The sequence below is a fragment of the Dendropsophus ebraccatus genome, chromosome 15 (genome assembly GCF_027789765.1).
Source record: "Dendropsophus ebraccatus isolate aDenEbr1 chromosome 15, aDenEbr1.pat, whole genome shotgun sequence".
In the NCBI taxonomy this organism is placed as follows: Eukaryota; Metazoa; Chordata; class Amphibia; order Anura; family Hylidae; genus Dendropsophus; species Dendropsophus ebraccatus.
Window position 1 is genome coordinate 72,247,458 of NC_091468.1, and position 18,648 is coordinate 72,266,105.

The following is an 18,648-nucleotide window of genomic DNA, read 5'->3' on the forward strand; positions in this document are numbered from 1 at the left end:
AGATTTGCCTTGGTTCTCGGCCTTCTTTACGAGTTTATCTCGCATACAGTGTAACAATTATACAGATTTTTTTAAATTCTGGATATTGAACATAACAGGCGGACGTCGTTGTAGCTTTAGTCTTATTCTATTAATAACTTTAAAATATATTATATCAGTTTATGAAGCCTTTTCCCATATTATTCTGTATCCAGTGGCCGACATCCGTCACAACCGATTTACAGGTAACTGGAAATAGTTAGATTCTTCCTTCCAGCCATCTATCAGGGAGATGAAAGCAAATTGGTCACTCTGGGCCTTCCCAATGTTCCTTCTCTACAACAGTTTTCATTAAAGTCTCCATTGGTTTTCAGGAATAAAAGCTTCCGATGGGGTTTTCTAGCCGCTGTCTGCCCGGATTCATCATGACAAGTGCAAAACAATGAGGCTTTTTGCTGCCGGCTCATAAAGATTTTATAATCTTCTGTCATATTATATTATTGGATATTCTGAGCTATGGAAAGCTCTGACCGGCAGTGATGGTTTTGTTACGGATTGGTTAGCTCATTTTTCGCCAAAAGTTTGCAAACCTGCCAAACCTAACTTCAGAAAAGTTTACTCATCTCTAATTATCAGAAAGATTATCTGACAGATTATCTGCCAAAGATTTGAAGCCAAAGCCAGGACTGGATTTGAAAAGAGGAGAAATCTCAGGCTTTCATGTATGACCTGATCTCTGTTTATAGTCTGTTCCTAGTTTTGGCTTCAAATCTTTGGCAGATAATCTGTCAGATAATCTTTCTGTGTAAAAGGGCCCTAAGACCTGTGATTATACAGCACAAACAGAAATCAGCTTGCACAACTATATGGTCCCCCAGATGAACGGACATAGACAGGCTGTGTTTCAGGGGTCTCTCTAATCCTGGTGGTGTTTTGCTTCCCACTTTAAAAAAGTGTCCAACATCCACATACGAGAAGAGAATGACTGTTTCGCATCTGCGTGCTTCTTCCAGCTTACACTCCAGCCGCGTGAGCCGGAAGAAGGATGCAGGTGCAAAACGATTGTCACTCTATCTGTGGAACGCACTGCTGTGATAAAGCATCCTTCTGTATCTGAATGCCGGTGAGTGCCGCTCCCGTTCTTCTTTCCTTGGTGGATGTGACTGTGTTTATTGATAGGAATAAAACATCTAGATATGCAGAGATCCTGTAATGATGCAAATCTAGACTGTCTTCCTGCTGGTGGCCTCAGAGATCTTCAGTCCTGACAACATATGAGAAGAATTTTCTGAAAACTAAATTGCTTTCAGCGTTTCCAGCTCTAACACTCTTAGGCTATTTAGAGGCTTCTGCTGATGGAAATGGCTGGTATAGCCTACAGCAACCAGATTTCCTGTTTAATAATGCAAACCAAAATCCGAGCGCTTCTTGTGCGCCCATTCGCATACACCTCCCCATGGTAGATGTGTTTTCTCAATTTGCTAGTTTGTGTCGACAGCTTTACATTTAATGGTATTTATACAACTGTATGTAGTTTCTGATTCATTAGTTGTCTAACAAATCACAAGGTCACAGCCCTGCGGGGATGTTACTTGCTTGTTACATTCAATCTATTCACATTTTCTGTAACCCCCATAAAGCCGTAATACATAGTTATACTGTTTGCTTCCGCTGCGATATTATTGCCCTGAGCCACCTGAACAATTCTATATAATACCCTGTATATTCTCTAGTCTCTTACACACTTAATGAGGTTCATAGAAGCGTAGATGTGGGATGGGGTCACTGTTTTACTAAAACCCTTAATTTATATGCATCCTATTTGATTGGAGAGCACCTGCTATTGTTTATTTTGCACATATACAGATTGTAGGGAGTGACGGGGTCCTTGTGCCGGAGAAAATAATTTATTTATCAGCATTTCAGGAAAATATATGACAAATCGTTACAAGATAATTGCAGACTAATTTGATGAGGTTAATGAGAGCTTTACAGGTGTCCTGTGCGGTGAGCTCCCCCTAGTGGCAGGGGAAGGTAAACAGAATTCTATTATGTGGCCGGAATGTTTTGTGAGAAGCAGAAATGGAGCTTTTTTTCTTTAATCAAAGCTCTGACCTATTTAGGTAAAATGTTATAGGCCGCAGCCACCATAATTAAGGTTAGACTGTATAATATCAAGTGTTAACCATTGTTTTTTTCTTGCTTTTATGTGTAAATTATATGTATACGGCTTTATTTCCAAGGTGAGTTCTCTCTCATTTGTATTTTGCTTTGTTCTCCTTCAGCCGGAGTCAGAATCCAGGGTTAATGGAGTCTCTTTGTTGATGTCGCAGCCGCCGCCAGCTCCCAGATATTCGGCTGACCATCATTTCAGCTTACAGTTCCAGCAGACAGGTGGGAAGCCGCTTTACTCGAGTGATTTATTCCCCGCACACAAACAGCAGCTGTCGTCTCAGGAACCAGAACCTTTACAGGTTCTCTAATTGAGTTGGACTGTCTAGAGATTAAAGCCGCTCTTTTTTCAGTTGTCTCCTAAAGCTTCAATGAATACAGTAGATTTAGTCTGGATTTCAGTATACTGTATTACTGCTTGTTACATTGCGGCTGATAGTGATGCAAGAGATTTCCTTCCGCGTCTCCGGAGCTTATTATCATTTCTATCATGTTGTTTAATAGACGCACGGAACGCAGCTAAAGGGTTCAGAACACATCAAGGATTTTATACAGTCTTGTCTTTATAGCTGCTAACACACACACACACACACACACACAAAAAGACGCTGGTACTGTTCTGTTGTCTTCCTCAATGTTAGCCTGATGACGCAGTGTCAAACGGGCGGGGCCTAGAGTATCTGTGCCCTCGGCCTGCAGCACCTCTCTCCCCCTCTTCCACGCCTTTCTTCTTTTGTTGGCACGCCCCTGGGCAGGCCTATGGCACTGATGCTCCAGGCCCCGCCTCTTTGACACCACACTGTCAGAATAAAAGATGTTTTTAACTCGAATAACGGCACCAGAAGACCTACCCTGAAAATAATCTCTAGCCCTTTTTGAAGATAGAATAACAAAAAAAAACCCTGTATTATTTCCATAGAATCCGGTTCTATCCTCTCCCGCTCCTCGGTGAGTTCTGGCAGATCGTTCAGCAGTAAAGTAGAGCGAAGCGGCTGATGACATAGACGCTTCTTACCCACCGCACTTGAGATCTAAATATTGTTTCTGAGCCCGATAGAATCATTTTAATTTTCCTCCAAGCAGCAATTATGAGGCTGGTGCCGGAGTGAATCTCATTGTAGACATTAGCCATGCATAGCAGACGCTTCATTATTAACACAACAAACCACCGGAACGCTGATAGACTTCACGTTAAAGCTTTTTAACATTCATTTCTGACTCCTATTACTTTGATTAATGTATCCACAGACGACGTGTTGTCTCCACCGCATAACACCAGCACCGACCTAACAGATGTGATGGAGCAGATCAACAGCACATTTCCTCTGTGTAAGTGTCACTGATCGTCCTTGTATACCGGGGACCCTGAGATGATAGTAATAAAGGGCTATAAGGGCCGAGTAATTGGACCAGGTGGGCCTTTGCTGCTGACCAAGGTCGATATTTCTGTGTTCGATGTAACATTACATATAAATTCCAGTTTCTTCTATTCCGTTCCCACTGGTTGGCTTCATTGGAGAGAAACGTGAAACCAACAATCAGTGAATTCTGGAATTTCAGAAAATCCAATATCTACTACTGTAATATTATGGGATACATAAGCTTGTTGATTAAATGCAACTTTGTAAACGGCGGCTTCACTGAACTGTCATATAGGTGCAAATCCAGGCCTGACCACAGATCTAATGACACGGACCAGACCGCTGTGGTGCTGTTAGGGTCCTATTGGATGGCCCATGAATAATGTAAACGAGTGCCAATCTGCTAGATCAGAGCTAGTTTACTGAGCCTATTGCACGGCTAAATTATTGTTTAGCAAGGGCTGCACAGACATTGTCTGCGATGTCCATGCAGCCCTTTCCCTACACCGTTATACATTACCACCTTCTCCTGCTTTCTACTTGCTTCCTGGCTCCGTGTGTTGCAGCTTCTCTGAGCCAACAGGCCTTGGCAGTATCGGACGGTGATTGGTTGAACGGCCTGTCAGCTCAGAGAAGACTCTGCGGGCGGTGCTGGGAAGCAAGGAGAAGGCCAAGAGTGTGGAGAGGTGATGTATAATAACACTTATTCAATCATAAGCTGTCGGTGGCACATCGCTATTACATGCAGTAATACCCGCTCAATGATTTTAGGTCTTGACCTAAATAAACGATCAGCCTATGATCAATGTCGCTTACGTGGAGCCATGATGGGCCCAATCAGCTGATTTTCGCTCTGTATAATAGGGTCTTTAATTTGGGCCATTAGACCCACAGTCAGGCTAGGCTTCACATAGAAGAGCTGGTTTGGGGTCCTAAATGACACTTTTGAGCGCTTCCCCCCATGTTGTGATTTAATGACAATAACGTATTTATTCATTGAGCGATCAAAATAGTTTTTGCATTTGTTGATTTTTATCAGTGTCTTATAATGAGAATCTCCTGGTTTTGCCCGTAGACACCAGTCACAGCTCAGCTTTTGCTTCTCATATTGGTAAAATGAAGGCCGAGCTCTGGGTGACAGAGGACGTTGTTACAATAAGATTAATCTCCCCTAGCGTTTATAATACAGTTTTTATAACAATATTATGTTTGGGTTTTTCTAGGAGTAAATTGTAAAAGGAGATAGAAAATTTTATATTTTTTTTAAATACTTCTGTAGTCTTCAAATTTCTTAAAGGGGCATTGCGGCAAAAAAGTAAAATTCAAATCAACTGGTATCAGAAAGTTATACAGATTTATAAATTGCTCTTAAAAAAAGGGAAGGTTTTCTATGGAGATTTGCTGCTGCTCTGGACAGTTCCTGACATGGACAGAGGTGGCAGCAGAGAGCACTGTGTCAGACTGGAGAGAATACACCACTTCCTGCAGGACATACAGCAGCTGATAAGTACTGGAAGACTGGAGATTTTTAAATATACGTAAATTTTAAATCCTTATAACTGGTACCAGTTGATTTGGGAAAACAAATTTTGCCATTTAGTTACAGCTAAAAGTAATGTGTTAGGCCTCATCCACACATCTGGCAACCACGTTTTTGTGTACGTTAAAAAACAGATGTGTTTTGATAATTTTTTTTACAATGGAAAAATGGATCATAATGGATGCACACAAATACATCAGTTTTTTTTCATCCTTTTTTTTTTTTTGCAAAAATGGATTAAAATAAACAGTGTGCCGGCAGCCTGACTGGTTTCTATAAAGCAAGGAAGGTAAATGAAGGAGAAATAGCGAGAAAAGTAAAAACATACTTTTGCTCCTGAGTCTCCTTCATAACTTTTTTTCCCAACAAACTAACAAACCATAAAGGACTAATACATAGACTTACGTGAAGTATAAAAAACAGTAAAAAAAAAAACCCTGACAGCCGTGACATTGAAAAATGAAGCTGGATAATATGATATCTGTGGAGTGAAGATGACAAGGCCGGTCTGCGCTGCGAGATTCCTCAATAATAAGCGAGGGGAGAATAATATACTCTGTATCGTCGCTGTGTTTATTAAAAAAGATACATAATAGGTCTGAATCCTCCCGTATTAGATTGGATTAGATGTGGCTGGCGGATTCACTGACAAAATGAAGAGCTAACTTTTCAGGTGATGCGTTGTCATAGATTACTCTATATTAGACATTATTGTGTTTGTCTTGCGACAACTCTCTATATCTATTGTCTCTCCTGACAGGATATATGAATTTTCTTCATAGATTTTACATATCGGAATTCAGCTCAGGTCTCTGGGGTAAAGAGAAGGAGATTCATGAGACATTGAATACTATTTATAGGAAGAGATGCCTTAAAGTGTCCCTGTCCTTATAACTTTTAAAACCTAACTCTACATAAGATAAAGCAGGTCTGCAATTTACAATATTTTTTTTTTATCATGGAAAACACAGCGCTTCCTGTGTTCTGGACCTGGATACAGTAAGTATAGCTGGTATATAGCTGCCTTCAGGAGACTGGACCTGGATACAGTAAGTATAGCTGTTATATAGCTGCCTTCAGGAGACTGGACCTGGATACAGTAAGTATAGCTGTTATATAGCTGCCTTCAGGAGACTGGACCTGGATACAGTAAGTATAGCTGTTATATAGCTGCCTTCAGGAGACTGGACCTGGATACAGTAAGTATAGCTGTTATATAGCTGCCTTCAGGAGACTGGACCTGGATACAGTAAGTATAGCTGTTATATAGCTGCCTTCAGGAAACTGGACCTGGATACAGTAAGTATAGCTGTTATATAGCATCCTGGATACAGTAAGTATAGCTGGTATATAGCAGCCTGCAGGAGACTGGACCTTGATTTCCCTTAAGTATAGCTGTTATATAGCAGCCTTCAGGAGACTGGGCCTGGATACAGTAAGTATAGCTGTTATATAGCATCCTGGATACAGTAAGTATAGCTGTTCTATAGCTGCCTTCAGGAAACTGGACCTGGATACAGTAAGTATAGCTGTTATATAGCATCCTGGATACAGTAAGTATAGCTGGTATATAGCTGCCTTCAGGAGACTGGACCTGGATACAGTAAGAATAGCTGGTATATAGCTGCCTTCAGGAAACTGGACCTGGATACAGTAAGTATAGCTGTTATATAGCAGCCTTCAGGAGACTGGACCTGGATACAGTAAGTATAGCTGTTATATAGCAGCCTGCAGGAGACTGGACCTTGATTTCCCTTAAGTATAGCTGTTATATAGCAGCCTTCAGGAGACTGGACCTGGATACAGTAAGTATAGCTGTTATATAGCATCCTGGATACAGTAAGTATAGCTGTTATATAGCAGCCTGCAGGAGACTGGACCTTGATTTCCCTTAAGTATAGCTGTTATATAGCAGCCTTCAGGAGACTGGACCTGGATACAGTAAGTATAGCTGTTATATAGCTGCCTTCAGGAGACTGGACCTGGATACAGTAAGTATAGCTGTTATATAGCTGACTTCAGGAGACTGGACCTGGATACAGTAAGTATAGCTGTTATATAGCAGCCTGCAGGAGACTGGACCTTGATTTCCCTTAAGTATAGCTTTGTTTTACACGATGATAAAAAAATAATAATAATGTAAATTGCAAGCTTGCTTTATTTCACAAATAAAGTTGATTTAGACCAGGGATGGGGAACCGCTTTGGCTGTCCTGGCATGATGGGAATTGTAGTTTTGCAACAGCTGGAGGGCCGAAGGTTCCCCACCCCTGATTTAGACTTTGAAAGTTATAACGACAGGGACACTTTAAAACTTACGTAGTGACAAAAATTCAGAATTTTCCTTTCCGATGCTGTGCCGCCTGGCCGGCTTCCTCCTGTGAGATGTTAGAGGGCACCACAATGTGCCTACTTGTTTCAGTGACTATAAATCTGCTTATATTATTTAATGGTTGAACGGCTCACGAGCTGAGATACTTCACTTTTCACAACAGGCTTTTAACATTTTGAATTTAACTTTTAGATTCTCTTGTCGCTACGTAAAACGGTTGACATTGGAGGCGCAGACGCACAAATTGATTCTTTTGTCTTTGGGTTACACATGACTTGTGTTTGCATTTCTGACACACGATATCCGTCAGGCGCAGATATTTACAGTCAGGGACGTTCTTCTGCTTTGTATTAGAAGGTTTGTTTTAAACAGACGCTGTAGACAAAACCTTAGTGGCATTGAAGCATTGCGTCTCAAGCCCCTCGAGGAATCCAGGTCTCTGCACAGACCTTAGCTACATCTAGTGGAATAATACAGTGAGGCATGTTTGTTTTGTGTGGATGTAACACTGAGTAAGGCTATGTTCACACTCAGTATTTGATCAGCATCTTGCAACTAAAACCAGGAAGGCTGGGCAGCAGAGACACTGGCTGACAGCTGAGCGAGCAGGAGGCTGGGCAGCAGAGACACTGGCTGACAGCTGAGCGAGCAGGAGGCTGGGCAGCAGAGACACTGGCTGACAGCTGAGCGAGCAGGAGGCTGGGCAGCAGAGAATATTCATGTAGAAGGGGGAGGAGAAAGGAGGGGCGAGGCGGCCAGAGGCAGCACCAATGCTGAGCCACAACTCCTCTTTGACTCTTTATTACAGTAGGAGACCTGAGATCAGTCAGATTGAGATTTGGGGAATTTGAACCCTGTCATGTCCCTCAAACTGTTCCACCTGGATGTCCACATGACCATTTATTGGACTGGGACACTTTTTTCTATTGCTGCCTGGGTCAGTTCTTGCATACACCATTGTAGGCACTTTATGCACTGGGCAGGGGTCAGCATAGATATTCTCTATCTGCCTGTGGCTACATAAACCTATATACACTTTGTACCTCTCTATCATAGTCACCGATAACCTTTATCTGAGCAGTAGTAGCTCTTTTGTGTGTTCAGACCATACAACTAGTCTTTGTTCCCTTCTACGCATCAGTTAGCCTTGAGAGTCTACATCTCTGTTACTGGTTTACTGAATCCCCTGAATCTCTCAAAGGATTTCTCCATAGAAAAATAGTTTTCAAATCAATTGGTGATATAAAAAGTTAAACAGGTTTGTAAATTACTTTACAATAAAACACTTATGTCTTCCAGTACTTGTCAGTTGTTGTATGTCCTGCAGGAAGTGGTGCATTCTCTCCAGTCTGACACACTGCTCTCTGCTGCCACCTCTGTCCATGTCAGGAACTGTCCAGAGCAGAAGAGGTTTTCTATGGGGATTTGCTGCTGTTCCTGACATGGACAGAGGTGGCAGTAGAGAGCATTGTGTCAGACTGGAGAGAATACACCACTTCCTGCAGGACATACAGCAGCTGACAAGTACTGGAAGACTGGAGATTTGTTTAAATAGAAGTAATTTATGATACTGTATAACTTTCTGGTACCAGTTGATTAAAAAAAAAGGCCCTGGAGTTCCCCTTTAAGATCTTTTCACAATAGACACTAAGCACTGCATCCTGGGAACACCGCACAAGTTCTGCTGTTCTGCAGATGCTCCATTGCAGCCGTCACATTTTGGCCCTGGTCATGCAGACCTTTCTGTTTGCCCATTTTCCCAGCTCATCCATTGACAGAAGTGACCGTTCACCTGCGGTCTAATCTATCCCGTCACTTGACAGGTGGACGGCTGTAAACACAAAACAGCAGGAGATTTGTAATCCAGGTGATTTGCAAAGCTGCTACATTTTATATTTCAAAGCACTAAATCGATACAAAATGGTTGCAGAAGTGCGCTTGTTCTTTACAGGTGTAAGTGAGAGCCCATTGATTTATACAATTTATCTCACAGATCAATAAGAAGCTGTTTCTAATACTCCTGCTGCATCACTGCGCGCCATCCGTTACATCTTATATGAAGGTTACTCCATCTTGGGTTAGCGGAGATGTGTTTGGATATTGCTCTCCTTCTTACGCTTCTGTATGTCGGCTGTGATGGGGAGCGGCTTGTGTACCACACACTTTTAATCATCTGAAAGGTTACGCTATGTTGTCGGGACCGACGCGGCTTAAGAGGATCTTCTAGTTTCGCTCAGAGCCGGGATTGGTCCTGAGCAAATGTCAAGTTTCCCATCACTGAGTGCACTATGTATTTGTCTTCTCTGAAATCACCTGCATTATGACACCGTCTGTATTGTTTGACTCTGTGTGCAGAAAATAAGTCTGTAATTGAAGAATTATAGGGCTGAAAGAGACTCTGTCAGTAGGTTATGGCGTCCTATCTCAGGGTAGTATAATATAGTGACAGAGAAGCTGAGCAGTAACATATATCACCTATATTGTTCTGTGCACCTGATCCAGAGATCTCCTCCTGAATAACATGGACAATAACTAGTCCTCTCCATTATGTGTGTGCGCTCAGTAGCCCTGGATATTCATGAGAAGCAGAAAACTCCGCCCATCAGCTGCTAATTGCCAGTTATCTATCCATTCTGTGTATAGGCAGTCACCTGTCATTTAGCAGCTGGAGGGCAGGGGGAGGGGTGTGGTAAGAATCCTATTCTCCTGCATATTAGGAGAATGGCTGAGCAGAATGATGTAAGTAATACACCGATCTGTTCAGCATTTCTGTCACTAGTTTATGCTGCCCTCATTTAAGGCATTGTATACCTAGTGACAGATTCCCTTTAATAAGAGCACTAAGAAATAAACCTCAGCTTTCTCGGAGGCGCCAGACTGGTTGTTTACAGCGCGCTCCAGCTTTAATGTTTGGTTTTATCGCTGAACAGTAATGGAGTTTTTCTCTTTATTATTTGCAGCAAGTGTATCCGGAAGACAGCAGGTACGATTCATTTTCAATTTACCTACTATACAATAAAAGGCTTATGTAAAACCACATCTTTTATTCTTTGTGAGGTTTTATTTTTGACAATTTCCAGTTTCACAAATTGAAACAATGATTGGTGGCCTTGTCGGTCGATGCATCTCATGACGTGGGGAGTCTGTATATTTTTAAATGTTAGAAACATAGTGGGGTACAGAGGCGGCAGGTACACCGGGGCCTTTATGGCTGAGGAAAGTCTAATGGCCCCTCTGACACCTAATATATAAAGTGCAACATGGTGTGTAAGAGCTTCCCTCACGGTATATACCTCGAAATCAGGCTTCATATACAAAAACTTCTAGCATCGGCCGTATCAATCATAGGATGGTGTAATGTCTGGAATAGTAACCTCAGTTTATCTTTTGCATTTCTCCTGCACATCGATGCTGATGACAAGATATGAGCGAACCTTGAGCGCGGCCGGGTTTTGTCCGAACCTGAATGCTCTGCTTTTCATTACCAGTAGCTGAAGAAGTTGGATGCAGTTCTAAGGCCGTATCCATGTTTTCTAGGACTCCCCAGGGCTACATCCAACTTTTTCAGCCACCAGTAATCTAATGCAGAGCGTGCGCAAAGTTCGCTCATCTCTGCTGATGACTCCACATACAGGAGACTATAAACGGAGCTGTCTCACATAGTCAGCTCTGTGCTGTGGTTCCCTGCAGAGTGGTCGGTCGCTGTATGGGGGGAAACCAGCAAAGGAGTCAAAGCTCTTAACTAGCGCCAACATATTCCTTACTGTCTACTATACTGCATGTAAGGGAAAGTATAAGACTCACTCCCCCCACACAATCTACTGGGCCCTTAAAACATTTTAACTACTTTTAACCAATCTACCAAAACAGGCCGATTTGGCAGATTATCGCTCTGTGTAATAGGCCGTTCTCTTCTAAAGCGAGCAGTCTTACAGGTAGGCTGTTCTCTTCTAAAGCGAACAGTCTTACAGGTAGGCCGTTCTCTTCTAAAGCGAACAGTCTTACAGGTAGGCCGTTCTCTTCTAAAGCGAGCAGTCTTACAGGTAGGCCGTTCTCTTCTAAAGCGAGCAGTCTTACAGGTAGGCCGTTCTCTTCTCAAGCGAGCAGTCTTACAGGTAGGCCGTTCTCTTCTAAAGCGAACAGTCTTACAGGTAGGCCGTTCTCTTCTAAAGCGAGCAGTCTTACAGGTAGGCCGTTATCTTCTAAAGCAAGACATCTACAGGACTGCCTGAAGCCATAGACTTCTTTGTAATACACAGTTTTGTAAATCGCTTGTTTCAGAAGAGGACCGCGTACCTGCCGGCATTTTCACAACATATCCGGCTGAGCTGGCGAAAAGATAGGTAGACTTACCCTTACCCCACAGTCATTGAATAGGAAAAAGTATGAGATGAGTGAACTCACTGCATTTATATACTGGTGGTTGAAAAAGTTGAATGCAGAACTAAAAAGTCCTTGAAAATGTGGATACCGCCATAGGCCATAGACTGTCTCCATGTTTCTCAGGCAGCCTAAAGGCTACATCCAACTTCTTCAGCCACCGGTTATCAATGCCAAGAGTTCAGATTCAGATAACCCAGACTGTTCGACAGGTTCGCTCATCTCTATTTCCCAAAGAATTGTCAGTTTTTGTTTTGTTTTTTTTTTTCAGTAAAAACCTGTGACCTTCAGCTGCAGCGATGGTGCCGGTTGAATAACGCTCCGTCTATATCACAAACATTAAACAATTTTTTTAAATTCCATGCAGGCAATGTGAATGACCCATCCATCCCTTCTTACAACGGCCAATGAAAGATCATGTCTGTGAAGTGTTTTCGGGACGGCGGAGCGTTTTGGATGTTCTACTGAAGGCAGACGACCCTGAATACCCAAAGATGAAGACGTCTTTTTACATATTGTCTGTCCTCTATATTTCTTCCGTTTCTATGCAAATGTAAATTAACGATTTGTGGAGTAATCGGTATTGAGGTCATTTGTATAAATACGTATAAACAATACTGAGACGAGGCAAAGGGAGGGTTGGGGGTTTTTATGGTGTTTTTTTCATATATATATATATAAAAGTGTAAATTGAAGCCGGTCTGTAGTGTAATTTATACACTGCACATTCCCTGCATACACCGGGCAGTTTAGCTCAGTAGCCACGACCATCGGACGGCTCATAAATCACTGATGTAGCAAACTGCCAAGGTTTTTGTTTCACGTCCAGGTGAGGTTGTCGTCTTCTGAAGATTTGGGACACATTATTGGGTGAGACCCTAAGCCCCCTGAAAAAGCCTCTGGTATGGGCCTGGTTTAGCTATGATGATCTCTATATTACAGATATTCTGTTCTCAGTTACATTCGCTTGTGGACTTTTAAGAATATCACATGTAGCAAATTTGTTTCACGGTCCAGTTTGAGGTGCAAGTGGTACATATATACCACTTGGTATCAGCCACTAACGTCTGTTCTTGTTATAAGTAAAGTGCAACTTGATGTTGATCAGCAATGAAATGCAGTACACTAAGCACTAAGTCGGGGACTATATTTATACTGTCAGTAGGCTGCTTTATAACAGGGAGGATGTACCGATCCAGCCGAATGCAGATTTGGTGCCAACTTTATAGAAGCTTTAGTCTATAGTTAATTAATTTTGACACTAATCAAACTCTATGGAATGGTTTATGCCAAGTGTAGAGAATTAGCACGGGCTCGGAGCAGATTTTAGTGCAGAGTCATGAGATCTATTTTCCCATCATAGATCCATTTTGTGCTTCTGCCTTTACATTTTAATTCATCATGTAATATGGATTAACGCTGGCGATGAAATATTCCGTCTTGTCCCCCTGTGCGATTTTGCGGAATATCCGGGCATTGGCGCAGGTTTCTGCTGGTGGTCTCTAGGTTTTATTAAATATTTGGGGCCCATTCGGCTTTGAATTACATTTACTATGTATTACTTGACTGCTGAATTTTCCACCACCCTAAATATTACGGAGCTTTAACCAAGATGCTCTCCAGCTAGAGCCTGTTTAGGTATTGGTGACCTATGTGTTAATCCTCCAGACCACATGATACATGCCCTTAAACACTTTAGTGTAAAGTTTAGTGGAGGGCCCTTTTTCATATGAGCGATATGTTTTGAGCTGTGTTAGATTTCCTAGTAAGTAATTTTATTATCTTTTGAGTTCTGGAATAAGACAGGCATATTCAGTATTCTTCCAATGACGACTTAAAGGGTATGGACACCTTTGCACTGATTTTGTATTTACTACATGTAACACTTTTTTTTTATTTTTTGCTGTACAGTCTGTGCAGGAATGCATCCAAGTCTTCAGGTAGGGCAGATCACAGAAGGGAAAGAGAGCTTAAGCTTAGCAGTCTGCAAGAGGAGGGTGTGAAATACACTGTGTATAATAAGTGTACAAATAGGGGGTAAATTTAGGGCAAATTGCAAGGGACTGTAGTATCATTGACTGTCAGCACAAGAACAAGTGGTCCCTAAAGCTGTACAGGAATAAAGCTGGTTGACAGACTTTATATCTAGCATGTAGAGATGAGTGAACCTCGAGCAGCTGGAGTCCATCCGAACCCGATCGTTCGGCATATGATTAGCTGGGGCTGCTGAAGTTGGATAAAGCTCTAAGGTTGTCTGGGAAACATGGATACAGCCAATGACTATATCCATGATTTCCACATAGCCTTAGGGCTTTATCCAACTTCAGCAGCCACCGCTAATCAAATGCCGAACGATCGGGTTCAGATGGACTCGAACCTGGTTCGCTCATCTCTACTAGCATGTTTTACTGGTGAGGACATGGCCATAAGAGAAAAGTCTTACACTAGGAGTAAAGGTGCGTTCAAACTGAGGAACAAAGGTGAAATCTCCTCCTCGGACTCCCCTCAGAATCCCGCCTGCCTCACTGTCTATATGTTATGTATAGAGCGCCTCCGCAGCTCTCCGCTAAAAGGATTGACATGTCAAGGTGGGATTCCGAGTGGAGTCCAAGGAGGAGATTTTGCTCCGAATTTCTGCCCATTTTCCGCAGTGTGAATGCACCCTTAGTCTATGGATATGAAAATGAATAAAGAAATGGCAATTGTAGATTGAATGTGTCAACAATTAATTATTTCGAAAAAAAATAAAATATTTGCATAATGTGAAGATTAAATGCAGTACAGACTGAAACTAACCACTAACGTGTGTAAAACAATTACTCCTTATCAAAGGTGTCCATAGCCTTTAATAAAAGTTTAGTTCATTGGTATCTAGAAATAACACACTAGTTCCAAACAGCAATAACATACAGTGACTATTTTACCATTAAGTGCCAGGATAGGGGAACAGTCATTTACTTGATGTGCCCAGATGTATGTAGCCCTGACTTATCAAAATGTATAAAATAAAAACTGGTGTATACCGCTTATAGCAGCCAATCACAACTTTGCTTTCAGCTTGGATAAGACGAGAGCTGGGCTGTGATTGGCTGCTGTTGGTTGTTAGAACCAGTTGTTCTCTGGCACTCTCTGATAAATCTGGGCCCATGTGCGGATACAAGACGTTGATGGACGCCCAGTGATGCACAGAATGCTGATTGTTTAGGCACATATATCTGTAACAATATAAATTGTGTGTGTACTACTCCGAGAGACCATGGCGGTGTTATCCGTGTGCTCCATGGTATCTCTGCAGATTCTCACATACATTAACACTATAACGCTTTACTTTTGCCCAAGAATAATAATAGTAATCTTCGTGAGGAAGGAAAGTCCTACGGCTACCAACATGAAGGAAGGATTTCACTGTAATAACTACTCCAATGAATACACCGAAAATGCCAAATTGACTTCTTTGCTTTGGAAGATGGGGAACCCCTGATTACGTGTAAATAGGGTTTTGCTATAAAATGACTTGGAGACCCTTTTCTAGGTCAGGTTTTAGTTGGCATTGTATGATAAAAAAAAAGTTGACTAAAATGAAGGAAAGTCTCTATATTTATATGTTTTCCCTATAAGAAATAACTTTTGCTTCTATATAAGAGAATCCTTCTATAAATGGGGAGGCCTTACGGTTCTGCCCCTCTGGCCAGAAAGGTTCATGGGGTCAATGTCCTACATAAAACTCTTGCTTTCTCTCTAGCACAATATACCATATGCTCAGAATATTTTTTTAACTGCAAAAGAGAGGTCTATATTTTTCAGAAAAAAAAAAAGATTGGGATGGGGGAGGGTATCAGCCTTTAGGACATGGTGAACTGTATTTTTTTTCTTGGACAAATTGATGGTCCGAAAGAATAGGAACAAAAAAAAAAAAATTACAAAAAGTGGAAGCCATGTTCACCTTTCTACCTCAGCCCCATCAGCCTTTAGCCGTAGTTTTGTGTGAGCTGCAGAGGTCATACGGATATAGGGAGGGAGCAGATTACAGGGGGAGAGATTTGGATCTGGTTTTTTCTTCTGCTCCCTTGTAAAAACCTTTCCTACATATGATATTGTACACATCATTTCTGTGTGCATACAAGTCTGAAAATACTCCAGATATATATGTGTATATATATGGTTCTTTGTTCTTTCACAATTTGTGATAATTTGTGCTGATATCCACTATACCGCCTGCTGTGGCAACATACTGAGAACCAGTCTGTTGTATACTCAATAAACTGCCTTTATAACACCAGGGTGATTCAGTCATTTCGAGGGGTACAACATTACAGCAGTGCTCTCTAGCTTTTGTTATGAAAAACGGTCAAATGTGTAAGAAAGGGTAAGACGTCCTACCTCTAAGCCTGGGATCCCCGAGCACTCGGATTAAACCTGTTATTTCATTCATAATACATCACCCTCCATAGCGCTTTGGCCGTGCGAGAACCTGCAGAAATAGAATCACTGTCAAGAATGTTTTCTCCCGTTACATCTGCTCTCCGGTTATTCGGATTGGGAGGAAAATATATTAACGAAATGTTTCTATTAAATGTGAACATTTTTTTTTCTCCTACAATTCCCCTTGAACAATGTCAGCAAAGACTATTATCCTGCGTCACCTTCATGAGAAACCTCAAAGGGGAATAATCCTGTGATGAAATTGTCATATATACTTAAAAAAAAAAACCTTCTTTGTAGCTGTGAACACTACTTACAAGTCACCATAGAGGTCGAGATATAGAGAGATCGATAGATAGGAGAGATAGATAGATAGATAGATAGATAGGAGATAGATAGATAGATAGATAGATAGATAGATAGATAGATAGGAGATAGATAATAGATAGATAGATAGATAGATAGATAGATAGATAGATAGATAGATAGATAGATAGATAATAGATAGATACATAGATAGATAGATAGGAGATAGATAGATAGGAGATAGATAGATAGATAGATAGATAGATAGATAGATAGATAGATAGATAGATAGATAGATAGATAGGAGATAGATAATAGATAGGAGATAGATAGATAGGAGATAGATAATAGATAGATAGATAGATAGGAGATAGATAATAGATAGGAGATAGATAGATAGATAGATAGATAGGAGATAGATAGATAGATAGATAGATAGGAGATAGATAGATAGATAGATAGATAGATAGATAGATAGATAGGAGATAGATAGATAGATAGGAGATAGATAATAGATAGATAGAAGATAGATAGATAGATAGGAGATAGATAGGAGATAGGAGATAGATGGATAGATAGATAGATAGATAGATAGATAGATAGATAGGAGATAGATAGATAGATAGGAGATAGATAGATAGATAGATAGATAGATAGATAGATAGATAGGAGATAGATAGATAGATAGGAGATAGATAATAGATAGATAGAAGATAGATAATAGATAGAGAGATAGATAGGAGATAGATAGATAGGAGATAGATAGATATGACCTTTATGGTGACTTGTAAGTAGTGTTCACAGCTACAAAGAAGGTTTTTTTTTTTTTTTTTTTAATGTTTCAATTTTAATTGGAGCTTTGAAAGGGTCACATATTAACCATGTAATTACAGTAAAGTCTTTAAAGTGGATCTATTGTCAGGAAATTACCTACTGTCTTATCTTTTTACATTAAATATATTTTCAAAATTTTCCATATCACTGAAGCCATCGAGCACTGAGCCCCACCAGTAGCCCGACACTTGGGTCCCAGTCCTAGAAGTATGACCCCCGTACAGTACATGTGACAGAGCATGCCCACAACAATATTTTATTTTCTAAGTCTCACGTACAGATCTCTGGAACTTCTAGCAGCACATGTAAGGTCGGTACCCCCATAAATCATTGTTGACTGACATGACCTGCAGCTCCAAATTCATGAATGAAGCAATGATGTAAGTAGTAAAAACTATAATTGGCCTAATACATAATGGGAAATGGCGCATAGTAAGCTAAAACCTGGGTAGTTGTATATAAAATACCTGAATGGCACAAACAAGGAGAAACCAAGTGGAATCCTAGAAGTGTTCAGAACATATAAACCAAGAGACCAAATCCCATCTTCACTAGGAAAAGACTTACATACACGAAACAGAACCGTAACCACCATTGGGGAGTAACGCACGCGTATAACGGAGATTCAGAAGCCCCAAGACCCAACGTCCTCCTTTTGGGAGCTGTGTTTTTTCCTTAAAAAAAATCAAAAGCATTTTAGTCAAGAGCTTAATCACAAAACAGTATGAAATAATACAAATGGAAAGCTTCAGCTCTTAGAGAAGACAACCCGAAACTGTATTAAAACGTGAACTTCCCAAGAAAAATAGAAAATAATCCAGGGAAAAAAATGTACAAAAGACGGAAACATCATCAAGAGGTGTTCATGAAAAAAATTACAAAATCATTTTTTGTAGCCATTAAACAGAATATAACACCACTTGAAACATTTCAAAATGTCAGATATCAGACCACAGATGCTTTTAATCTATAATACAAAGAGGCTTTCCCGAGCTCCTGAGGTGCAGAATGCTGTAACATCTCCTCTCTCCCCCTCCCATCCCTGCTGGGACATCGCTTCCAGGCGTCAATCAGGCTGGTAGGGGGAGAGAGGGGGCATTCAGAAGCTCAGGAAATCCTGGTCCTTGTACCAAAGAATAAAAGCATATCTCTACATCCTGGAAGCACAGCTGGATATATGACAGGTACCATGTGTCTCCTTGTCCTAACAGCATCTATATATATATATATATATATATATATATATATATATATATATATATATATATATATATATATATATATATATATATATATGCAGAATCATCCCCCCTCCTGGAGAGT

General features: G+C 40.9%; 1 protein-coding gene across 7 annotated transcripts in view; it reads left to right on the top strand.

Moving 5' to 3' along the window:
* The window catches only part of UTRN (utrophin), a 410,412-nt gene extending 396,426 nt beyond the window's left edge, over positions 1–13,986 (top strand). For all 7 annotated transcript variants that reach the window (XM_069954241.1, XM_069954239.1, XM_069954240.1 and 4 more), the window contains 4 exons: positions 2,265–2,373; positions 3,400–3,480; positions 10,344–10,366; positions 12,131–13,986. In XM_069954241.1, coding sequence (XP_069810342.1) covers positions 2,265–2,373; positions 3,400–3,480; positions 10,344–10,366; positions 12,131–12,139 — 222 coding nt within the window. In that variant the 3' untranslated portion in view covers positions 12,140–13,986. The remainder of the gene's footprint in view (positions 1–2,264; positions 2,374–3,399; positions 3,481–10,343; positions 10,367–12,130) is intronic.
* Positions 13,987–18,648: the final 4,662 nt, after the last annotated feature.